The 26337-nt window shown below is 44.5% G+C and overlaps 1 protein-coding gene across 3 annotated transcripts in view; it reads left to right on the top strand.

Moving 5' to 3' along the window:
• rbl1 (RB transcriptional corepressor like 1) overlaps positions 1-26337 on the top strand; it is a 61561-nt gene that overhangs the window by 22229 nt on the left and 12995 nt on the right. For all 3 annotated transcript variants that reach the window (XM_033042107.1, XM_033042106.1, XM_033042105.1), the window contains 10 exons: positions 2789-2975; positions 6336-6502; positions 11580-11692; positions 12188-12291; positions 12380-12517; positions 13262-13426; positions 15936-16068; positions 17154-17438; positions 17607-17827; positions 20852-21028. In XM_033042107.1, coding sequence (XP_032897998.1) covers positions 2789-2975; positions 6336-6502; positions 11580-11692; positions 12188-12291; positions 12380-12517; positions 13262-13426; positions 15936-16068; positions 17154-17438; positions 17607-17827; positions 20852-21028 — 1690 coding nt within the window. The remainder of the gene's footprint in view (positions 1-2788; positions 2976-6335; positions 6503-11579; positions 11693-12187; positions 12292-12379; positions 12518-13261; positions 13427-15935; positions 16069-17153; positions 17439-17606; positions 17828-20851; positions 21029-26337) is intronic.

Here is a 26337-nt window from a genome sequence, read left to right as displayed (position 1 = left end):
TGGCAGATGCAGTATAATGTGGATAAATGTGAGGTTATCCACTTTGGTGGCAAAAATAGGAAAGTAGACTATTATCTGAATGGTGGCCGATTAGGAAAAGGGGAGATGCAACGAGACCTGGGTGTCATGGTACACCAGTCATTGAAAGTAGGCATGCAGGTGCAGCAGGCAGTGAAGAAAGCGAATGGTATGTTAGCATTCACAGCAAAAGGATTTGAGTATAGGAGCAGGGAGGTTCTACTGCAGTTGTACAGGGTCTTGGTGAGACCACACCTGGCGTATTGCGTACAATTTTGGTCGTCTAATCTGAGGAAAGACATTCCTGCCATAGAGAGAGTGCAGAGAAGGTTCACCAGACTGATTCCTGGGATGTCAGGACTTTCATATGAAGAAAGACTGGATAGACTCGGCTTCTACTCGCTAGAATTTAGAAGATTGAGGGGGGAGAGTGTGGTGAATCTGTGGAATTCTCTGCCACAGAAGGTAGTTGAGGCCAGTTGATTGGCTATATTTAAGAGGGAGTTAGATGTGGCCCTTGTGACTAAAGGGATCAGGGGGTATGGAGAGAAGGCAGGTACAGGATACTGAGTTGGATGATCAGCCATGATCATTTTGAACGGCGATGCAGGCTCGAAGGGCCAAATGACCTACTCCTGCACCTATTTTCTATGTTTCTATGAAATGCTGCAACACATTGCGTAATTGGATGCAGAATAAGCAAAAGAATATTGCGTATTGTGGAAAAATGGAACGCTTCTTATTTTTGTGGGAAGAATAGAAAATGAATTTCAGAATAGTGAGAAACTTGAAAAAATTGTTTTAAAAGTATTCTGGGTGTGCTGGTGAATGAAGAACCTGAAGATTCAGCAAGAAATTCAGACATAAATCAAATCTTGTTCGTCACAAGCAAAGTATTTGAAGTATAATACAAGCTTGTCTAAAGTTGTACAGAGCTTTGATTTGACCTCACTTTGAGTAATATTTGGGTGTTTGTGTGATTTTGGCCTCATGACAAATATCTATATACTTTTATAACTCTGTGGGTGTATGGCGTTTTGCATTTGATTCGTTACTCCACGCAAACCAGACGCCAAAACGCCGACATTTTTACCATTTCGCTCGCGATTTTAATTTTACATTCGCGCATCCACTCCTTGGTCAATTATTTCCCCAGATTTTGAGTAAAATTGATCACACAACTCAATTTTTAAGATCTAAACGGCTCTTACCAGCTGCTCGACGTCACAATGCCCACATGCCGACCAATCCAGGCCCACCTGCCTCCAGGAAGCCTCCAAGTACGCTCGCGCCACGCCTCCCGCTGCTGGACACCAGCCCGCCTGCCCGCTCGCTCCAACCCCTCCCACCCCCCACTTCACCTCTCTCCCCCATCCTCTCCCCTACTCCGCCCTCTTCCCCCGCCCCCCCGTACTCGGGGTCTGAAGCGCCAAGGATGCGAGACCATGGAGCTAAGGCTCACTCTGAGGCCGACGGTAGCAGGCGGGCCATGTTCTCTCTCCCTTTCCCTCTCTCTCCCCGGCGCAGTGAGTAAAGTCTTCCCGTCGCGGAAGCCACGATCGGCCGGCCATCTGCTGCTATTGATCGTCCGCCCACTTGCCCCTCTCTGTGTGCCTCGGTGCCCCTCTCTGTGTGCCTCGGTGCCCCTCTCTGTGTGCCTCTGTGCCCCTCTCTGTGTGCCTCCGTGCCCCTCTCTGTGTGCCTCCGTGCCCCTCTCTGTGTGCCTCCGTGCCCCTCTCTGTGTGCCTCCGTGCCCCTCTCTGTGTGCCTCCGTGCCCCTCTCTGTGTGCCTCGGTGCCCCTCTCTGTGTGCCTAGGTGCCCCTCTCTGTGTGCCTCCGTGCCCCTCTCTGTGTGCCTCCGTGCCCCTCTCTGTGTGCCTCCGTGCCCCTCTCTGTGTGCCTCCGTGCCCCTCTCTGTGTGCCTCCGTGCCCCTCTCTGTGTGCCTCCGTGCCCCTCTCTGTGTGCCTCCGTGCCCCTCTCTGTGTGCCTCCGTGCCCCTCTCTGTGTGCCTCCGTGCCCCTCTCTGTGCCTCCGTGCCCCTCTCTGTGTGCCTCCGTGCCCCTCTCTGTGTGCCTCCGTGCCCCTCTCTGTGCCTCCGTGTCTCCCTCTCTGTGCCTCCGTGTCTCCCTCTCTGTGCCTCCGTGTCTCCCTCTCTGTGCCTCCGTCTCCCCCTCCATGCCTGCGAATTGGGGGCCATGTGTGAGTCGATAGGGCAGTGCATGGGGTAAAAGGAGTGAATTAATAATATTAATATAATATCAGTGGGGGTGTGTGTGTGAGGGGTGGTTAGTGTTTGTGTGGGTGTGAGACGTTGGTTAGTGTGTGTGTGTGTGTGACGCCTCAGGCCGCCCCCTCCCCTCGCAACCGTGCGTTGGGGAACTCTAGTAAAACACTAGAATGCTCGAAACGCTCGGCAGGAGAGCTAGCTTCAACAGAGAGAGAAGCAAAATCAAAATTTCAGGTTGAAGATAGAACAGTTCTGTTTTAACACATGCTGCCTGACCTCATTGAATGTTTTCAACTTTCTGTTTTTCATTCGGTGAAGAATGTATATTCCCCTTAAAGTCAATGTGGTGTTGTTTCATGAATGAATCCTGGTGGGTTGGGGAGTGAGATTGAGGTACATTGCACATTACAAGAATGAGAGATGGTCTCACTGATGCAACCACGATTCTGAAAAAACCTGGACACAAAGATGTTATTCAAAATGAGCCCATATATAAAGTATACAAAATGATTTATTTTTGCCATTGTGCTTACTTTGTGCAGCAAAACAGTAAACAGAGAATATGAAGAATACGTTTTGACAGTGGGTGATTTTGATGAACGGATATTTTTGGGAGACGATGCTGATGAGGAAATAGGGACACCTCGTAAAGCTACAGCAGATATTCCAGTTGGCAACCTGTCAGCACGAATGCAAGTTGAGTGCAACCTGCAACAACACTTTGAAAAGGTTACCTATCTATTTTTTAGGTCGACAATTGTGTATATTGACAAATTGAGTCTTAGTGCTCACATAATTGTTTCTTAACATTTTATCCTTAATTAGCTCATCCTGTTCCTTTATGTTCTTCTTCTTGACTTTGACCTTGTGTTTAGTTTAAACATACAGCATGGAAACTGGTCCTTTGGCCCACTGAGCCCACTGCTGACTATCGATCGTACACAAAATTGCTGGGGAAACTCAGTGGGTGCAGCAGCATCTATGGAGCGAAGGAAATAGGCGACGTTTCGGGCCGAAACCCTTCTTCAGACTGATGGGGGGTGGGGAAGAAAGAAGGAAAAGGGGGGGAGGAGGAGGAGCCCGAGGGCGGGCGGATGGGAGGGTGGGAGGAGACAGCTAGAGGGTTAAGGAAGGGGAGGAGACAGCAAGGGCTAGCCAAATTGGGAGAATTCTATGTTAATGCCATAAGGACGCAAGGTCCCCAGACGGAATATGAGGTGCTGTTCCTCCAATTTCCGCTGTTGCTCACTCTGGCAATGGAGGAGACCCAGGACAGAGAGGTCGGATTGGGAATGGGAGGGGGAGTTGAAGTGCTGAGCCACCGGGAGGTCAGGTAGGTTATTGCGGACTGAGCGGAGGTGTTCGGCGAAACGATCGCCCAACCTACGCTTGGTCTCACCGATGTAAATCAGCTGACATCTAGAGCAGCGGATGCAGTAGATGAGGTTGGAGGAGATACAGGTGAACCTTTGTCGCACCTGGAACGATCGATCACCCGTTCACACTAGTTCTATTTTATCCCACTTTCAGATCCACTCCCTACGAGCTAGGATAGACACAAAAGCAGGTCAGGCAGCATATCTGGAGAAAAGGAATAGGTGACATTTCGGGTCGAGACCCTTCTTTAGGCATTCAGGGTCATGACCCAAAACATCACCTATTCCTTTTCTCTGGAGATGATGCCTGACCACAGGGAAAACGTGCAAACTCCCTACAGGTGGCACCCAAGATCAGGATTGAACCCTGTGGGACAACAATTCCATTGGCTGCACCCTTGTGTTGCCCTAGAAAAGTAACTGAGTGTCACTCTCTACAGAATTACAAATTTAGAAAGTAGAACTGGACCGACAACCCACAATGTCTGTAGCAAATTAAACTCATCTCTCCTACCTGCACATGCTCCATATCTCTCCATTCCCTTCATATTCATGTGGCTATCTAAAAGCCTCTTAAATGCCACTACCTTATTTGTTTCCACCACCACCCCTGGCAGTGCATTCCAGTCTCTGAATGTATTTTTTTTTTAAACTCCTTCAATGTACTTCTGCACCTTTCCTTGAGATATACCACAATTGGTAAGGGACATGGCATGAACCACGTGGGACCCATGACAAGCAGACTTTCTTAACACAGACTCTTAACACAGACTCTGGCAAAGTTTCAATATTAATGCTATTAGACCTCAGTGCTGTATTCGACACTGTTGATCACTCAATACTTTTGGACAGGTTGGAAAAATGGGTGGGGCTCTCAGGCACAGTCTTAAGGTGGTTCAGGTCATATCTACAAGATAGGAACTATTTTGTTTCCATTGGCGACTTTGTATCAGAACCAACCAACGTGACGTGTGGAGTCCCGCAAGGTTCGATCTTAGGGCCCTCTTTATTCAACATCTACATGCTCCCACTAGGGCAAATCATGCGAAATAATAATATTGACCACCACTGCTATGCCGATGACACTCAAATCTATGTAGCGCTATCACCAAATGACTATCGCCCCATAGATCTGCTGTGCCAGTGCATTGAGCAAGTCAAAGACTGGATGTGCCAAAAATTTCTCCAACTAAATAAGGACAAAACGGAGATAATTGTTTTTGGTGCTAAAAAAGAAAGGCTTAAAGTAACTCTGTCCCTGAAAACTTCAAACAAAGCCAGAAATCTTGGAGTCATTATGGATTCAGATTTAAATTTCGACAGTCACATCAAATCAGTAACAAAATCGGCCTACTATCACCTCAAAAACGTAGCAAGATTAAGAGGACTCATGTCAGCTCAAGACTTAGAAAAACTTGTACATGCCTTTATTACTAGTAGGCTAGATTATTGTAACGGTCTCCTTGCAGGTCTTCCGAAAAAAACTGTCAGGCAGCTACAGCTTGTTCAGAACGCTGTTGCTAGAGTTCTAACAAAGACCCAAAAATTTGAGCACATTACACCAATTCTTAAATCCTTACATTGGATCCCTGTATGTCAGAGAATTGATTTTAAAATCCTGCTGCTCACCTATAAATCACTACATGGTTTAGGACCAAAGTATATCACTAACATGCTTCCACTATATAAGCCTTCTAGACCGCTAAGATCTTCTGAAACCAATCTGTTAGTGATTCCCAGAGTAAATACAAAACATGGGAAAGCAGGACTTAGTTACTATGCAACAAATAGCTGGAATAAACTTCCTGAAGATTTAAGACTTGCCTCAACTTTGACCACTTTTAAAACAAGACTGAAAACTTTTTTGTTTACTTTAGCTTTCAGCTAAATCTTAACTACGTTGCACTTTTAACTTTTGCACTTTTTATAATACATTTTTAATTTTGCTTTTCTTTTCTTTTAGTTCTTCTATTTTATTTCATTTTATTGTATGACATGTTTTTAAGTGAAGCACTTTGAGTCTGCCTCGTGTATGAAATGTGCTATATAAATAAAGTTGCCTTGCCTTGCCTTGCCTTTCCAGTCATTAAGTTACCATCGACTGTCACCCTTTCCTGACATTGGGCAGAGCCTGGACCCAGGTTGTCATTTTCACATGGCTCTCAGCTTTGACCTATCTGCAGGTGGGGCCTTGTTGCTGTCAAAATGAATAAAAGCATGCATTATTCTTTCCAACTTTCTTAAGTCCTTTCTTCGAACAATCTACTTGGTTGTATTCGCTCCATTTTTCTCCAATCAGATGCATGCAGATGAATGATTTCCTGTTTTTTAGTCCGATGTAATGCTCCCTTTTCAAATGCTCTCTTTCTGACCTTGACCAATCAGTGTATTTCTGAATGGCAATTACATACTGTGCCTCAGAATTCTTTCCAGATGTTTTTGCCACCGTTGATGTAGGCTGACTGTCTATAATCACTAAATCAAACCTTTTCTCCATCTTTCAATCAACCAGAATTACACCTTCTCCCTGAAATGACTGAATTGAACTTTATCCAAAAGCTGCAGTTTTCTGTGCTTAGCCCAGACAATGTAACGCTGGTGATTGAGATGTTATTCTGAGTCCCTGTGTACTTGAATCAATTAAGGTTCAAGTACAGAAACATTGAGACCCTATATTTTGCGTGAAATGAAGAAATCTTGAATGTTTTCACAGACAAGATCTTTGGCACCATCAACTCCATTGACAGGAAGACGCTACTTGAAAGAAAAGGAGCCTGTTGTGACACCAGTATCCTCAGCAACGCAGAGTGTAAGTCGTTTGCAGACCATGGTAATGGGACTGAAGAATACTCCAAGCGAGCATCTGCTGCAAATCTTCAAGTAAGCAATGTAATATTTTACCCACACTGGTAAGCACAGAGGTTTTAGTTGTTGTGCGATCAGTCATTGCATTCAAATTCCCTCACTCTCAACTTCCCTGTCTCAGCTATTGGGAGAGGGGAATCTTTGTAGAGTTCAGTGCTTCCTGACAGCCAAAGATGTAAGGACCATGGAGAGTTGTGCAATTGTGCTGAAGAGACATTTCAAGCTGCTTTAACAGAGGCAAGAACAAATTGTTTTTTCTTGTAAACCTCTTGTGGGTTGGAGTAGGATATGGGAGACAGGGATAAGTATTCCTTCAATAATTTGGTTGTTGGGCTTTACTAGAACTAGTATTTATCATCATCCATGGTTCCCCTGAGGCATTACATTTCAGTTGTGGAGTTGGTAATATTGTCTGTCTCCCCAGAAGACTTGTTTTATTCATTCGATTGGAATACACTTGTACTTTGCTTAGCATATAACAATTACACCACGGAAACAGGCCATCTCGGCCCTTCTAGTCCATGCCGAACACGTATTCTCCCCTAGTCCCATCTACCTGCACTCAGACCATAACCCTCCCGTCCATATAACTATCCAATTTATTTTTAAATGATAAAATCGAACCTGCCTCCACCACTTTCACTGGAAGCTCATTCCACACAGCTACCACTCTCTGAGTAAAGAAGTTCCCCCTCATGTTACCCCTAAACTTCTGTCCCTTAATTCTCAAGTCATGTCCTCTTGTTTGAATCTTCCCTACTCTCAGTGGGAAAAGCTTATCCACGTCAACTCTGTCTATCCCTCTCATCATTTTTAAAGACCTCTATCAAGTCCCCCCTTAACCTTCTGCGCTCCAAAGAATAAAGCCCTAACTTGTTCAACCTTTCTCTGTAACTTAGTTGCTGAAACCCAGGCAACATTCTACTAAATCACCTCTGTACTCGCTCTATATTGTTGACATCCTTCCTATAATTAGGCGACCAAAATTATACACCATACTCCAGAATTGGCCTCACCAATGCCTTGTACAATTTTAACATTACATCCCAACTTCTATACTCAATGCTCTGATTTATAAAGGCCAGCACACCAAAAGCTTTCTTTACCACCCTATCTACATGAGATTCCACCTTCAGGGAACTGTGCACAGTTATCCCCAGATCCCTCTGTTCACCTGCATTCTTCAATTCCCTACCATTTACCATGTACGTCCTATTTTGATTTGTCCTGCCAAGATGTAGCACCTCACACTTATCAGCATTAAACTCCATCTGCCATCTTTCAGCCCACTCTTCCAACTGGCATAAATCTCTCTGTAGACTTTGAAAATCTACTTCATTATCCACAACACCACCTATCTTAGTATCATCTGCATACTTACTAATCCAATTTACCACACCATCATCCAGATCCCAATTATATCCCAACTTCTATACTCAATGCTCTGATTTATAAAGGCCAGCACACCAAAAGCTTTCTTTACATGAGATTCCACCTTCAGGGAACATAGAAACATAGAAAATAGGTGCAGGAGTAGGCCCTTTAGCCACAAGGGCCATATCTAAATCCCTCTTAAATATAGCCAATGAACTGGCCTCAACTACCTTCTGCGGCAGAGAATTCCAGAGATTCACCACTCTCTGTGTGAAAAAAGTTTTCCTCATCTCGGCCCTAAAAGATTTCCCCTTTATCCTTAAACTGTGACCTCTTGTTCTGGACTTCCCCAACATCGGGAACAATCTTCCTGCATCTAGCCTGTCCAACCCCTTAAGAATTTTGTACATTTCTATAAGATCCCCCCTCAATCTTCTAAATTCTAGTGAGTACAAACCGAGTCTATCCAGTCTTTCTTCATATGAAAGTCCTGACATCCCAGGAATCAGTCTGGTGAACCTTCTCTGTACTCCCTCTATGGCAAGAATGTCTTTCCTCAGATTAGGAGACCAAAACTGTACGCAATACTCCAGGTGTGGTCTCACCAAGACCCTGTGCACAGTTATTCCTAGATCCCTCTGTTCAACTGCATTCCTCAATTCGCTACCATTTACCATGTACGTCCTATTTTGATTTGTCCTGCCAAGATGTAGCACCTCACACTTATCAGCATTAAACTCCATCTGCCATCTTTCAGTCCACTCTTCCAACTGGCATAAATCTCTCTGTAGACTTTGAAAATCTACTTCATTATCCACAACACCCCCTATCTTAGTATCATCTGCATACTTACTAATCCAATTTACCACACCATCATTCAGATCATTGATGTACATGACAAACAACAGTGGACCCAACACAGATCCCTGAGGCACCCCACTAGTCACCGGCCTCCAACCTGACAAACAGCCATCCACCATTACTCTCTGGCATCTCCCATTCAGCCACTGTTGAATCCATCTTGCTACTCCACCATTAATACCCAACAATTGAACCTTCTTAACCAACCTTCCATGAGGAACCTTGTCAAAGGCCTTACTGAAGTCCATATATACAACATCCACTGCTTTACCCTCATCAATTTCCCGAGTAACCTCTTCAAAAAATTCAAGAAGATTAGTCAAGCATGACCTTCCAGGCACAAATCCATGTTGACTGTTCCTAATCAGACCCTGTTTATCCAGATGCTTATATATATTATCTCTAAGTATCCTTTCCATTAATTTGCCCACCACTGACGTCAAACTAACAGGTCTATAATTGCTAGGTTTACTCTTAGAACCCTTTTTAAACAATGGAACAACATGCGCAGTACGCCAATCCTCCGGCACTATTCCCGTTTCTAATGACATTTGAAATATTTCTGTCATAGCCCCTGCTATTTCTACACTAACTTCCCACAATGTCCTAGGGAATATCCTGTCCGGACCTGGAGACTTATCCACTTTTATATTTTTCAAAAGTGTCAGTACTTCCTCTTCTTTGAATCTCATAGTTTCCATAGCTACTCTACTTGTTTCCCTTACCTCACATAATTCAATATCCTTCTCCTTGGTGAATACCGAAGAAAATAAATTGTTCAATATCTCCCCCATCTCTTTTGGCTCTGCAGATAGCTGTCCACTCTGACTCTCTAATGGACCAATTTTATCCCTCGTTATCCCTATTAATATAGCTGTAGAAACCCTTTGGATTTACTTTCACCTTACTTGCCAAAGCAACCTCATATCTTCTTTTAGCTTTTCTAATTTCTTTCTTAGGATTCTTTTTACATTCTTTATACTCCTCAAGCACCTCATTTACTCCATGCTGCCTATAATTATTGTAGATCTCTCTCTTTTTCCGAACCAAGTGTCCAATTTCCCTTGAAAACCATGGCTCTTTTCAATTTTTACTATTTCCTTTCAACCGAACAGGGACATAAAGATTCTGTACTCTTAAAATTTCACCTTTAAATGTCCTCCATTTCTCTTCCACATCTTTCCCATAAAACAAAATGTCCCAATTCACTCATTTTAAATCCTTTCGCATCTCCTCAAAGTTAGCCTTTCTCCAATCAAAAATCTCAACCCTAGGTCCAGTTCTGACCCTCTCCATAATTATATTGAAACTAATGGTATTGTGATCACTGGACCCGAACTGTTCCCCAACGCATACCTCTGCCACCTGACCTGTCTCATTTCCTAACAGGAGGTCCAGCACCGCCCCTTCTCTAGTAGGTACCTCTATGTATTGCTGTAAAAAACGATCCTGCACACATTTTACAAACTCCAATCCATCCAGCCCATTTACAGAATGTGTTTCCCAGTCTATGTGTGGAAAATTGAAATCTCCCACAATCACTACCTTGTGCTTACTACTAATATCTGCGATCTCCTTACATATTTGCTCTTCCAATTCTCGCTCCCGATTTGGCGGTCTATAATACACCCATATAAGTGTTGCTACCCCTTTCCCATTTCTCAGTTCCACCCAAATAGCCTCCCTAGACGAGCCCTCTAATATATCCTGCCAAAGCACTGCTGTAATATCTTCCCTGACAAGCAATGCAACACCTCCACCTCTTGCCCCTCCAATTCTATCACACCTGAAGCATCCAGACTGAATCCCCAGAACAAGCATACTAGTGGAATTAGTACTGAAAGGGACATTATACCTGTCTTTCCCCACAGCCATTGAATGTTTAAAGTGATCGTGTGACTGCATGTCTCGGTGAGGAGTGAATCTCCAAGGCAGCATGGACTGGAGATTGGTCACTCTGGTGCATTCAGTGGGCTGGAGCCTCTGTCGGTCTCCAGCAATGCCATGTGTTCACTGTGCTGGCCTGGTGCACTCCTGAGCCCTTCATCTCACCACTGCATGGCTGCTGCACTTGCCCCAGCCTGCCTGTCACCCACCCTCACAGCTAGTCTTTACATGTTGTCTTAGTGGTTCATTCCACGTCATTAGAGCGGCTTTAAGGGGAGGCTCCAGAGGATGGCTCCAGAGGATGGCTCAGGCAAGTTTATTACTTAAATGGAGTTGAGAGTGTGTGTGTGGTTGTATACCTGTGTGTGTTTGGACTACAAAACCAAGTGTTATAACTATTCTGCACTCTTCAGGGTAGGTTTAGCAGGGTACTGGTGTATTTATTACAGGAATGAGTAAAAAAACACTCGCATTTTAGATGGTTCCTTACAGCCTCAGGGTATTGCAATGCCCCACACATAAAGCTGCCCACGCTATGACTGGGGTTCTGTGGGGGAATACCACTGGTGTTCTGGACAGTCTTTTGTTTAAGAGATTTTAGTGACTGGGGGAAATTTCACTATTGTTTGAATATAGCAATGACATTTAAACGTGCACCCGAGCAGGCAAGCTAAGTTAATGAGTATCAATCTTAGCAACACGGAACTGCAAATTTCCACACAGATCTTGAGAGACTGAAATAAAATATAAATAAATGAAAATATTCAACAGGCCAAGTGGCAAATGAGTTTGAAATGGACATTTCATGAAATTTGAATAGAAGCAAGACACCAATTGAAAATGCTTTGGAGGGCAGAGCAGAATTTCATCAGTCCCTAAGATTGGTTCAAGGCAGAGTTACTCTTGTTGATATTTTACTTGTCATGCCACGCATTTACGTGCAGTTAAAAAAAAAAAATGCTTGTTTCAGCTCCTGTTCACGAAATCCAATTGAGGCCGTATCAGCCCGGGTCAAGGAGATTGGTGATATCTTCTGCCAGCACTACTCCCAGCCTACAGAAAACCAGGCTGGTTCTCATATAGGTGAGAAACTCAGAGGGTACAGGTTTTATATTGAAGCTGAACTGAATTCACACTTAACTGAAGATGCATGGCACTCCTTCCTACACATTGCTTTTCATTGAGTATCATTGTCTCAAATGATACCTGTGTATGTGCTCCTGTGTTTAAACTATTAGGCTGTGTAGACACTGCTCCTTTCAACAGAGATACTAAGCTGGCGATAAAAGACCATGAGCATGCTCCTGCACCTCATTATGGTTTAATTGTGCCCAGTGGTGGAGGCAGACAGACAGTGCATCCAGCCTTCACTCTCCACACACAAAACATTCTTCCTCATCCTCTCAATCCATGCCACAGGTGTTTGACCACTTATTGCATAGCTGGCGATTTTGAAAAATATTTAATTTTATAAATATTACAGGTGCTCTACCCTTCTGATAAACCACATTGAACCTGTAGCTTACTGAAATGCAATTAATGTGTAAATCCTCCTTGTGTTGGGATTGTTTGAAACAGATTTTGCCATCAAGCGGTGGCGGCTTGCTGAAATCCTGTATTGGAAGATCCTGGAGACCGTGATGGTGCAGGAAAGTCGACGAAACCCTGGGAAGGACATGACTGTAAGTAACTGATGCTTTTGCATGTCAGAGGCTTGTGTCCATGTTTACCTTTGTGCAGACTGATTCAGATGCATTGAAATACCTCTAGGTGTTGCTGGAGCAGGATATCTTCCATTGCTCCCTGATGGCTTGCTGCCAGGAGATCGTCCTCTCCTCCTACAGTTCCCAGCGCACTTTCCCATGGATTATTGACATCCTCAACCTGAGTCCCTTTTATTTTTACAAGGTAAGTCCAAGCTTTAAGATAGTGGGAGATATACTGACGAGGAAGCTCATTTGATCAATATAAGATGTTAAAATCCTCCTATAGTTCAGAGCACCAATTCAACTCTTATTGCCATTATTTTTTATCTTGAAGCAGAAATAACAAAATACATTCTTCGTCATTTCATCACTCTTTAGCTGCAGGGTTTTTTAGATGGGTTTTGTTTTTAATTCTGTTCCTCTCACACATGAGATATTTATTGTATCAGTCATAAGTTAGCAGAGATGGGCAAGTTGGAGTGCCATGAAACCTCAACAACACATCACATAAATATACATTAAATTATTGTTATTCAAAGTAAACTAGTCCATGATAGTGAAAACCTAAGTCCATTCATTAAGTGGGGTAGTGCAGTCTGCAGTTGTAGGGTTGTACAGGATAGGTCAAGCATCGGGTGGTTAATAGGAAGCTGCCATGTTGCTATTCTGATGTATAGCGGGATAAATGTACCTCAGTATATTGACCAATATTTAATCTTCATCCAACGTGACTAATTAGATTATTTATTGCTTATGTTGTTGATATTTCTAGGGTCTTGATCTGCGTAATTTGCCGTTTTCTTGTGTCATAACAGCTGACTACACTTCAACATGTAGAGCATTTTACTGCCTCCTTGCATGAATAAGAGAAACCCCATTATATATATTTTTACGAGACCGTTGCGAGAAGGAACCTGCCATTATTAGTGATACTGGTGTCTTTTAGGTTATCGAGGTGTTGATTCGGGCAGAGGAGGGTCTATCACGAGGCATAGTGAAGCACCTGAACAACATCGAAGAACAGATCTTGGAGAGTCGAGCTTGGACGCACGATTCAGCCCTCTGGAAGGCTTTACATGGAGTGGACAATAAGGTTCCCACGTGTGAGGAGGTGTGTGCTCTTTTGCTAAAGTGTGTTTGCAGTGTTAACATTGATATTATTCACTCCACTGTGGGTATTATCAAAATAATTAAAAAGGAAAGAATGGTCCTGGTAACATTTTGATCCATTGCTTCACTGACTCGAAATGATGGCAGTTCTATGGATTGTTAGGTTTGTTTATTATTTTCACGTGTACCAAGGTACAGTGAAAGGCTTTTGTTTGCATGCTCTCCAATCAAAGAAAAGACAATACAGGTGCACAACCTTTTATCCGAAGATCCAAATAACGAAAACCTCCGAATAGCGGACATTTTTTCGGTCCTTGAAGAAAGGTCCTTGAAAACGTTCACCGAGGGCGGCCCGCAGAGGTGACATTGGAACCTCCGGTCGGTCCTCGAAGAAAGGGGAACTAAATCCCCATTCATAAAAGAGAAGGTGAGGGTATATTGCGCGGGAGGGTTAATAATTGACAATATGCTGCTGCCTGCCCGCTGAGTTAAAAAGTTCCCACGGTAGACTCACGATACACGTCTTGCGTGGGAACTTTTTAACTCAGCGGGCAGGCAGCAGCAGATTGTCGCTCCCTTCAAATTCACCCCACCTACACCCCTCTGCTTCCCGGCCATGTGTGTGACCCCTCCCCTCCCCTCTCCAGCTCCCCGCCCATTGCACCGGCGCGGGGTCTTTGCACTGTCTTCACGTCGGCGATGCCAGTCACTGGAGACGTCAGGACCAACGGGACACCGACCCCCAGGCCCACTGCAAGCACGGAGATCCCAGAGACCCACAGCCAGCAGCAGCCCAGCCCCGTTCCAACTCCAGAGGAAAACTGCAAACTGGCCGGAGACATCAGGACCACCAGAAGCCGCTCCCCAATGGGCCGCTACGGCGACAAGTGGCTGTTCGCCCACAGCCCGAGCTGTGCCCGCTCATCGGGACACCAACCCCCAGGCCCACTGCAAGCACGGAGATCCCAGATCAGCAACTCCAGCCCAGCCCCGCTCCAACTCCAGAGGAACACGCTCCCCGTATGGTCAGAAGCTGATGGTGTGCAAGGTACGTCTTGTTCTTGGGGTGGTGCAGCTCGGGCTGTGGGCGAACTGCCACTTGTCGCCGTAGCGGCCCATCGGGGAGCGGATTCCTCTGGAGTTGGAGGGGGAGGGGGGTATTGTGCTGTTTGATCGCCCCCTACTATCCCAGGGACAGGGAGACAGGACGTTCACCGAGGGCGGCCCGCAGAGGTGACAGCGGAACCTCCGGTCGGTCCTCGAAGAAAGGGGAACTAAATCCCCATTCATAAAAGAGAAGGTGGGGGTACATTGCGCGGGAGAGTAGGAATCCCACGACAAAGTTGAGTGAGCGTTCACCGAGGGTGGCCCGCAGAGGTGACAGCGGAACCTCCGGTCGGTCCTGGAAGAAAGGGGAACTAAATCCCCTTCATAACATAGAAGTGGAGGGTATATTGCCCGGGAGGGTATATCGCCTACCTGGAAGAAACCGGACATTTTTTCCAGGATGTCGTCTGCACACCAAAGCTCACGTTTGGCGCCAAACGCACGTCGCCTCTGCTGCACACGGATATAAGAGTGTGAAAATGTCGCCTTTGGCCGCCTAAGGGCATGTAGCCCCGCTAGGGTGACATGAGTGCGAGAGGTGATTCAATGCTGCGGGCACATTTACAAATTCAGGAATTCATTCAACACACTGCATTTCATACAGACATTTATTCTGCAAGAAAAAACTACATTGAAGACTCAAACTCGCGACCGAGGAACTGCCGGGATCAAGGCGCAAACTCGCGACCTTGCGGATATGAGCCGAGCACTCTACCACTGAGCCAGCCATTAAAATCTACGCTAAAAAATTTCCATTCCGAAGGCCGACAAATTCCGAATTACGAAAAGTGTCTGGTCCCAAGGCTTTCGGATAAAAGGTTGTGCACCTGTACATGAATACAATCAAGCCGTCCACAGTCACTCCTGACTATCCTTTTGTCACATGCACAATCTGCCAGCATTCCAAATGTTCCCTTTTCTCCTCTTCATCTTTTCAGTTGTACTTAGTGTAAGGTGTTCATAACAGCAAGCACTTTGTTTTTTCACCATATAGTTTAATTGTCTGCCCGCCATACCTGGTAAAGCTGCTGCCTTGCAGCACTAAAGACCTGGGTTCTATCCTGACCTCGGGTGCTGCCTGTGCAGAGTCTGCATGTTCTCCCTATAACCGCCTGGGTTTCCTCTGGCCGCTCCAGTATCCTCCCACATCCCAAAGATTTGTAGATTAAATGGCCTCTGCAAAATTGTCCCCAATGTGAAGGAGATGGATGGAAAATGAAAAAAACCTGTGTGAACAGGTGATTGATGCTCGGTTTAGACTTGCTGGGCCGAAGAGCCTGGTTACATGCTGTATCTCTAAACTAAAGTAAACTATATTGATACATCTGCTTGTAAATATATTGTAAATGTAGAATACATTTTTACTGTAATTAATTATAAATGATAATTAACTATGGTTTCAGGTGACGTTTCCTTCCAATTTTGAAAGTGGTAATAGTGGTCCCACCCACCTGCCATTGATGTCCATGTCACCTATAGTCCATCCTCGGGTGAAGGAAGTCCGCACAGATATTGCTGGGAGTTTCAACAAACGTGGTAAGTTGTTTCCTCCATCATCTCCCTCTTTCCAAAAACATCCACTTAAATCTTGCTAAAGTAAAAGCACTCTTGTCTATAATTGCGGCATCTTTGTCTTGTCCTAATTTCCCAAATCACAGCTTGTTCCCCCACCCACACCACTTGAATCGTATAAATCATATGCTCACATTAGGACAGATATATGGATAGGGGGGTTTAGACGGTTATGGGCCGAATGCAGGCTCATGAGACTAGCCTGGTATGGTCAAGGAGAGCTGAAGGGCCTGTTTCGCGCTGTCTAACTCTGACTGTTTGTGACACAACAATGTCACGTAAATGAAAGTAGTCATGTTTAGTATTTTGTTGCATATCCTTTGCATGCAATGACTGCTTGAAGTCTGCGATTCATGGACATCACCAGTTGCTGGGTGTCTTTTCTGGTGATGCTCTGCCAGGCCTGTATTGCAGCCATCTTTAGCTTATGCTTGTTTTGGGGGCTAGTCCCCTTCAGTTTTCTCTTCAGCATATAAAAGGCATGCTCAATTGGGTTTAGATCGGGTGATTGACTTGGCAAATAAATAGATGTTGGTTCTTTGTCCCAAACATTGCGGAGGGCACTGTATAAAGCTCCAGAGTACAGAGAGCAAGACCCTTGGCCCAATTTATCCGTCAACCATGATACCTGCGGTAATCTTACCCCTCTACCTTCCTAGAAAGGTACCTGTCCAAATGCCTCATTTGTCTCTTCTGTCTCTTCCATCATGAGAACAATCTGACTTGTGTCTTCCCAAATAATTTTAATAATTTTATTGGATTGTGTACAATTATTCTTACTTCACCTTTTCACCTCAGATGTGTTTGCGTTTTAAATCTGACCCTCTGCTAAAATCGCCCATGTACCATTGATAAAAGAAATGATGAATGTCCCTTCCTATTGGTTATTGAAATAAAGGCTGCTTCAGAACTATACATCTTAAGACTTTTGAATGAGTTTTTAAGAAGTAGCTGGTCTTATTATTGGGGCTTCAAGTCGTACTGTGTAAAGGGACATTTTGGTTTGATGACTGTTGCTATTTATTATTTGTGGATTGACTTTCCTCTAGAACTTCCTCCTCCAGCATCGCCGCTCTCTGTCCACGATCGGTTCACCTCTCCCTCTGCGGGAAGTGCCAAGAGGAGGCTCTTCGGGGATGATTGTTCAATGGATGCTCGCGTGACTATTGCACAGAATAAGATTAATGTCACCCAGTTATCTGGACGGAGTATTATTCAAACCCAAAGCACCACCAATGAAAACATTACTCTCGCTCCTGGTCAGACTGTTGTAACCATGGCAACTGCTACTGTAACCACCACCAATGGTCAGATGCTCACTATACCCGTGCAAGGTTAGTTTATGTGTATGTAGCTCAAAGTATGAACATTAGGAGCAAACCTGGTGCATCTACCCTTTCAAGCCTGTTCCTGTGGGTGATCGTTACCTTGCTTCAATTTTCAAGCTCTGCTATTGAAGCCTTAATGTTATTAAAGGAGATTTCTGCCTGCTTTTCTTTCAGGAGTTACGTATGAGACTGGAGGGATCGCCTTCATCCCCGTGCATATGAGCGTCTCCCGGCAAGCACAGGTTGCAGAAGACACAGCCCAGGTGCCCTTGTCTGCCCAGGCCTTAATCAACTCTTCCCCCAAGGGAGTGGGAGGTGCATCAGTGCAAGAGCCTCAGCTCACTGCAGTCGTTAAGCCAAAGAAAACTGGCTCCCTGGCATTATTCTTCAGAAAGGTGAACATATAAAGTACTGATTTGTTATCACTCCTCTACTGCCATGAGTTAAAAGTTTGTATTATTGGGCTGGTATTCCTCAGTTGTGGCACTGGGGTGGGAGCAGGAATCCACGCTCTTGATTCATGACTTCAGGCCCTCTCGGTACCAGGATGCACCACTCCTGGGTTTACAATATATATATTCATGATTTAGATGAAGGGATTACAAGTAACATTAGCAAATTTGGAGATGACACAAAGCTGGGTGGCAATGTGAACTGTGAGGAGGATGCCATGAGAATGCAGGGTCACTTGGACAGGTTGGGTGAGTGGGCAGATGCAGTTTAATGTGGATAAATGTGAGGTTATCCACTTTGGTAGCACAAACAGGAAGGCAGATTATTATCTAAATGTGTCAAGTTGGGAAAAGGGGAAGTACAACGGGATCTGGGCGTCCTTGTTCATCAGTCAATGAAACTAAGCAAACGACACATTTGGATAGCAGTATCAGCATAGATTTACGATGGGGAAATCATGCTTGACTAATCTTCTGGAATTTTTTGAGGATTTAACTAAGAAAATGGACAAGGGAGAGCCAGTGGATGTAGTGTATCTGGACTTTCAGAAAGCATTTGATAAGGCCCCACATAGGAGATTAGTGGGCAAAATTAGGGCACATGGTATTGGGGGTAAAGTGATGACATGGATAGAAAATTGGTTGGCAGACAGGAAACAGAGTAGGGATTAACGGGTCCCTTTCAGAATGGCAGGCAGTGACTAGTGGGGTACCGCAAGGCTCACTGCTGGGACTGCAACTAGGTACAATATATATTAATGATTTAGATAAAGGTATTACAAGTAACATTAGTATATTTGGAGATGACACAAAGTGTGAACTGTGAGGAGGATGCTATGAGAATGCAGGGTGACTTAGACAGGTTGGGTGAGTGGGCAGATGCATGGCAGATGCAGTTTAATGTGGATAAATGTGAGGTTATCCTCTTTGGTAGCAACAACAGGAAGGCAGATTATTATTTAAATGGTGTCAAGTTTTGAAAAGGGGATCTGGGGGGTCCTTGCTCATCAGTCAATGAAAGTAAGCATGCTGGTACAGCAGGCAGTGAAGAAAGCGAATGGCATGTTGGCCTTCATAACAAGAGGAGTTGAGTATAGGAGCAAAGAGGTCCTTCTGCATTTGTACAGGCCCAAAGTGAGACCACACCTCGAGTATTGTGTGCAGTTTTGGTCTCCAAATTTGAGGAAGGGCATTATTGCTATTGAGGGAGTGCAGCGTAGGTTCACAAGGTTAATTCCCGGGATAGCGGGACTGTCATATACTGAGAGAATTGAGCGGCTGGGCTTGTATACTCTGGAATTTAGAAGGATGAGAGGAGATCTTATTGAAACATAAGATTATTAAGGGTTTGGACAAGCTAGAGGCAGAAAGCATGTTCCCGATGTTGGGAACCATGGGCCACAGTTTAAGAATAAGGGGTAAGCCATTTAGAACGGAGATGAGGAAACACTTTTTCACACAGAGAGTTGTGAGTCTGGAATTCTCTTCATCAGATTGCGGCTGAGACCGGTTCTCTGGATACTTTCAAGAGAGAGTTAGATAGGGCTCTTAAAAATAGTGGAGTCAAGGGATATGGGGAGAAGGCAGGAACGGGGTACTGATTCTTGATAATCAGCCATGATCACAGTAAATGGCGGTGCTGGCTCGAAGGGCCGAATGGCCTACTTCTGCACCTATTGTCTATTGCGTATTGTGTGACTGGCAGCATCCTGTTCCAACACATGCCAGCAGGGAATGAAGTGCAGCTGAAAGGCTCCAAATAAAGCATTTGCTGGCTGTGTACTGTACCCTCGGCAATGCAGCTGACTTATGGTCTCTGTCACCCACCCTGCCTCCCCTCAGCAACCCCACCCAGGGTTTCCTAAACAAACACTGTGCTCTTAAAGGAACATACGAAAAACAAGTTGTTGTTCCAAATGGGTTGAAGGAACATGATTACAGGTATATTCAGTTATCTCAGATGCTTACTCAAACAAAAGCATTTCTTGCTCCAGTAGCCGGTTGAGTAGACAATCCCCTCCTCTCCTCCCTCCACATCTTCTTGGTGATTTGAATTGATAAACGATAGAAATGATAAACCCTCATCACTCATTCCACAAACATAGCAGAGATTATGAAGTAAAATAAATGTCCGGGTGTTTGAAATCTGAAATAAGAACTGAAAATGCTGCAAATACTTAACTCAGCCATCAGGCTATTAAACCTGGCTCGGACAAAACTCTGATTATTACCAACCACTTTCTGTTATTTGCACTATCAGTTTATTTATTCATGTGTGTGTATATTTATATCATGGTATATGGACACATTTATCTGTTTTGTAGTAAATGCCTACTATTTTCTGTGTGCTTAAGCAAAGCAAGAATTTCATTGTCCTATACAGGGACACATGACAATAAACTCACTTGAACTTGAAGGGAGACCTGATAGAAATGTATTTAATTATGAGGCATAGGTAGGGTTAACAGTCAGAACCTTTTTCCTGGGGTGAAAATGTCAAAGACTAGAAAGCATAGCTTTTATTTAAGGTTAAACGGGAAACACTGAAAGGTGATGTGCAGGGCAAGTTTTTCTATACGTAGAGTGACGGGTTGTGGAATGAGATGCCTGGGGTGATGATGGAGGCAGCTACACTTGTAGTGTTTGAGGCTTTTAGATAGGCATGTGGATATGCATGGAATGAGAGATATGGATCACGTGCAGACAGAAGATATCAATATGCTTGATTCTGAAGCCTCTCAGTTCATCTACTACTTTGGATACATATTCATTTTTTCCCCCTCAACCAGAGTTCACTTGCACATAAGAGCATTAAGTTGTAGCTAATAACGGTTTGTTCATTCTGTGAAGCCAGCCTTCCTTCTGAAGACATTTGCAGTCATCCTATTTGATGTCTTTCAATCCAAGGGCAGAGGGAATTCCTTCCATCTTTCCTAATGTACAAATATTGGAACATTTTTCTTGCAGGTGTATCATTTGGCCAGCGTCCGTCTGCGTGACCTGTGTCTAAAACTAGATGTGTCCGCAGAGCTCCGGAGAAAGATATGGACTTGCTTTGAGTATTCTTTGGTCCATTGCACAGATTTGATGACAAATAGGCACCTTGATCAACTTCTCCTTTGTGCTGTCTACATAATGGCAAAGGTATGCTTGCACTTTCACTTCGTGTCACTCTCTGCTGTTCCTATGCAAAGCTAGTCATGTTTGAAGCTTAGTAACAAAGCGGTTGTGGGAGGAACGTGGAACACTTTTACAGCTGCTGTAGGTTTGCAGCAGGGCATTGATGAATCTGCATTCATTGTCCTCCAGGTGTCTCTGTTCTTTGAAGTAACGGGTCCAGTTCATGACCCTTGTACCTGAATTGCCAACAACACTACCGTACTTCTACTCGGCAATGAGGTGTAGCAGTGTAAAGCTTATCTCGTTGCTTCATACTGCAATTATTCGATGGTTTCATGTTGGCCAGGGGGAAATAACAAAGCTTGTTGCACCCATGTATAGAGATGCTGGTAGACAAAAATGCTGGAGAAACTCAGCGGGTGAGGCAGCATCTATGGAGCGAAGGAAATAGGCAACGTTTCGGGCAGAAACCCTTCTTCAGGCTGATGTGAGGGTGGGGGGGGGGGGAAGAAGAAAGGAAGAGGTGGAGCTAGAGGGCTGAGGGAGAGCTGAGAAGGGGAGGAGATAGTAAGGACTGCCTGAAATTAGAGAAGTCAATGTTCATACCGTTGGGTGCAAACTGCCCAAGCGAAATATGAGGTGCTGCTCCTCCCAATTTGCGGTGGGCCTCACTCTGGCCATGGAGGAGGCCCAGGACTTCTGGGAGGCCCAGATGGAGTTTAATGCTGATAAGTGTGAGGTGCTACATCTTGGCAGGACAAATCAAAATAGGACGTACATGGTAAATGGTAGTGAATTGAGGAATGCAGTTGAACAGAGGGATCTAGGAATAACTGTGCACAGTTCCCTGAAGGTGGAATTTCATGTAGATAGGGTGGTAAAGAAAGCAATTGGTGTGCTGGCCTTTATAAATCAGAGCATTGAGTATAGAAGTTGGGATGTAATGTTAAAATTGTACAAGGCATTGGTGAGGCCAATTCTGGAGTATGGTGTACAATTTTGGTCGCCTAATTATAGGAAGGATGTCAACAAAATAGAGAGAGTACAGAGGAGATTTATGAGAATGTTGCCTGGGTTTCAGCAACTAAGTTACAGAGAAAGGTTGAACAAGTTAGGTCTTTATTCTTTGGAGCGCAGAAGGTTAAGGGGGGACTTGATAGAGGTCTTTAAAATGATGAGAGGGATAGACAGAGTTGACGTGGATAAGCTTTTCCCATTGAGAATAGGGAAGATTCAAACAAGAGGACATGACTTGAGAATTAATGGACAGAAGTTTAGGGGTAACATGAGGGGGAACTTCTTTACTCAGAGAGTGGTAGCTGTGTGGAATGAGCTTCCAGTGGAAGTGGTGGAGGCAGGTTCGATTTTATAACTTAAAAATAAATTGGACAGGTATATGGACGGGAAAGGAATGGAGGGTTATGGTCTGCGTGCAGGTAGATGGGACTAGGGGAAAATAAGTGCTCGGCACGGACATGAAAGGCCGACATGACCTGTTTCTGTGCTGTAATTGTTATATGGTTATAGGACAGAAAAGTCGGATTCGGAATGGGAGGGGGAGTTGAAGTGCTGAGCCACCGGGAGATCAGGTTGGTTATTGCGAACCGAGCGGATGTGTTCGGTGAAGCGATCGCCAAGCCTATGCTTGGTCTCACCGATGTAGAGCAGCTGACACCCAGAGCAGCGGATGCAATAGATGAGGTTGGAGGAGGTGCAGGTGGACCTGGAAGGAAGATGCTGGTTTGGGATTCAATTCTAAGCGATACCTAATGATGTGTAAATCCCACACGCATTCGTTCATTTCTAACAATCAGATTTACATTTTAATATAGAAACATTTGCTGTCTGCTCTCAAGAGGTGTATCCTTCATGTAATTAATATGATAAGTTTTAATTACAATTTGAGAGGGAGTAGAGTAAATCGGAGGTGTCAGTGTTACTGTTGAACAAAGGGGACTATGGAGCCATGAGGGAGGAGCTGGCCAAAGTTGACTGGAAAGATACCCTAGCAGGGATGACGGTGGAACAACAATAGCAGGTACTTCTGGGAATAATACAGAAGGTGCAGGATCGGTTCATTCCAATCAATCAATCAATCAACCTTTATTGTCATCTTGCAAGCAACAGTTGTACAGTGCAAAATGAAAAGACGTTTCCCAGGGCATCGCACATGAAATTTAAAACATTTCACACATAACACTAAAAACAATCCAGTCCCTGTTGGAACAGTATAAATAGTTAAAAGCAGGTAAAACAACAACGTTAAAATACAGTAAAACCAATCATAAATCGGGGCAGCTCATTTTAGTGGCCAGAGCCAGTTATTAAAGTGGCCAGTGCCAGTTATTAAAGTGTCCGTGCCAAGCCGCAGAATCAGGTGACTGTGAGTACAGAGTGACTGTTTAGCAGCCTCACAGCCCGTGGCAGGAAGCTGTTTAGCAGTCTTGTAGTCTGGGCTTTGATGCTGCGATATCTCTTGCCTGATGGCAGGAGATCCAGGTGTATGTGGAGGGGGTGCAGTTTGTCCTTAGCAATTCTCTGAGCTTTTTTCAGACAGAAAGAGAAAGAAAGATTCCAAGGGGAGTAAGGGCTGAACGTGGCCGACAAGGGAAGTCAGAGACAGTATAAAAATACAAGAGAAGTACAGCATAGCAAAGATGAGCGGGAAGCCAGAGGATTGGGTAACGTTTAAAGAGTAACAGAAGATAACTAAAAAGGCAATACGGGGAGAAAAGATGAGGTACAAAAGTAAGCTAACCAAGAATATAAAGGAGGATAGTAAGAGCTTCTTTAGCTATGTGAAGAGGAAAAGAATAGTTAAGACCAAAGTTGGACCCTTGAAGACTGAAAAGGATGAATTTATTATGGGGGAATAAGGAAATGGCAGATGAGTTGAACAGGTACTTTGGACCCATCTTCACTAAGGAGGACACAAACAATCTTCCTGATGTATTATTGGCCAGAGGATCCAGGGTGACGGAGAAACTGGAGGAAATACACATTTGGCAGGAAATGGTGTTGGGTAGACTGATGGGACTGAAGGCTGATAAATCCCCAGGGCCTGATGGTCTGCATCCCAGGGTACTTAAGGAAGTGGCTCTAGAAATTGTGGACGCATTGGTGATCATTTTCCAATGTTCTATAGATTCAGTATCAGTTCCTGTGGATTGGAGGGTAGCTAATGTTATCCCACTTTTTAAGAAAGGCGGGAGAGACAAAACAGAATTATAGACCGTTTAGCCTGACATCGGTGGTGAGGAAGATGCTGGAGTCAAGCACAAAAGACAAAATAGCGGCACATTTGGATAGCAGTATCAGGATCGGTCCGAATCAGCATGGATTTACGATGGGGAAATCATGCTTGACTAATCTTCTGGAATTTTTTGAGAATGTAACTAAGAAAATGGATATGGGAGAGCCAGTGGATGTAGTGTACCTGGACTTTCAGAAAGCATTTGATAAGGTCCCACATAGGAGATTAGTGGGCAAAATTAGGACACATGGTAATGGGGGTAGAGTGCTGACATGGATAGAAAATTGGTTGGCAGACAGGAAACAAAGTGCGGGGATTAACGGGTCCCTTTCAGAATGGCAGGCAGTGACTAGTGGGGTACCGCAAGGCTCAGTGCTGGGTCCGCAGCTATTTACAATATATATTAATGATTTAGATGAAGGGATTACAAGTAACATTAGTATATTTGGAGATGACACAAGGCTGGGTGGCAGTGTGAACTGTGAGGAGGATGCTATGAGAATGCAGGGTGACTTAGACAGGTAGGGTGAGTGGGCAGATGCATGGCAGATGCAGTTTAATGTGGGTAAATGTGAGGTTATCCTCTTTGGTAGCAAAAACAGGAAGGCAGATTATTATCTAAATTGCGGCAAGTTGGGAAAAGGGGTCCTTGTTCATCAGTCAATGAAAGTAAGCATGCAGGTACACCAGGCAATGAAGAAAGCGAATGGCGTGTTTGCATTCATAACAAGAGGAGTTGAGTATGGGAGCAAAGAGGTTCTGCAGTTGTACAGGGCCCTAGTGACACAACACCTGGAGTATTTGGAGTATTTGTGTGCAGTTTTGGCCTCCAAATTTGAGGAAGGACATTCTTGCTATTGAGGGAGTGCAGCGTAGGTTCACAAGGTTAATTCCCGGGATGGCGGGACTGTCATATGCTGAGAGAATGGAGCGGCTGGGCTTGTATACTCTGGAATTTAGAAGGATGAAAAGATATCTTATTGAAACATATAAGATTATTAAGGGTTTGGACACGCTAGAAGCAGGAAACATGTTCCCGATGTTGGTGGAGTCCAGAACCTGAGGCCACAGTTTAATAATAATCCGTTAGCCATTTAGAACAGAGATGAGGAAACACTTTTTCATACAGAGAGTTGTGAATCTGTGGAATTCTCTGCCTCAGAGGTCGGTGGAGGCTGGATCTCTGGATACTTTCAAGAAAGAGCTAGATAGGGCTCTTAAAGATAGCGGAGTCAGGGATATGGGGAGAAGGCGGGAACGGGGCACTGATTGTGGATGATCAGCCACGATCACATTGAATGACGGTGCTGGCTCGAAGGGCCGAATGGCCTACTCCGGCACCTATTATCTGTTGTAAATGTTTTATTATTTTCATGTTTTTAGATTGTTTTCTTTATTTTAGATTTAACCCTTCGTCTGCATTGTAAAGCCAGGCAGCCAGTAGCCAGATTCAAATTTCTAGGGCATTGGAACCAGTTCTGGGGGAGGTGGGACCAGTACAAACAGGACGGTCTGCACCTGGGCTGGAATGGAACCAATGTACTTGGGGGAGTGTTTGCTAGTGCTGTCGGGGAGGATTTAAACTAATGTGGCAGGGGGATGGGTGCAAGAGCAGAGAGGCAGAGGGGTGTAAAATGAGGGTAGAAGCAATAGGTAGCAAGGTGAAAAGTAAAAGTGGCAGGCAGACAAATCCAGGGCAAAAATCAAAAAGGGCCACTTTTCAACATAATTGTATAAGGGGTAAGAGTGTTGTGAAAACAAGCCTGAAGGCTTTGTATCTCAATGCAAGGAGCATTCGTAATAAGGTGGATGAGTTTTTGCGGATGATGTGCAGATAGTTATTAATGAATATGATATAGTTGGGATCACGGAGACATGGCTCCAGGGTGACCAAGGCTGGGAGCTGAACATCCAGGGATATTCAATATTCAGGAGGGATAGACAGAAAGGAAAAGGATGCGGGGTAGCGTTGCTGGTTAGAGAGGAGATTAACGCAATAGAAAGGAAGGACATTAGCTTGGAGGATGTGGAATCGATATGGGTAGAGCTGCGAAACACTAAGGGGCAGAAAACACTAGTG

The sequence above is a fragment of the Amblyraja radiata genome, chromosome 23 (assembly GCF_010909765.2).
Source record: "Amblyraja radiata isolate CabotCenter1 chromosome 23, sAmbRad1.1.pri, whole genome shotgun sequence".
In the NCBI taxonomy this organism is placed as follows: Eukaryota; Metazoa; Chordata; class Chondrichthyes; order Rajiformes; family Rajidae; genus Amblyraja; species Amblyraja radiata.
This window is presented reverse-complemented; position numbering and strand designations above follow the sequence as displayed.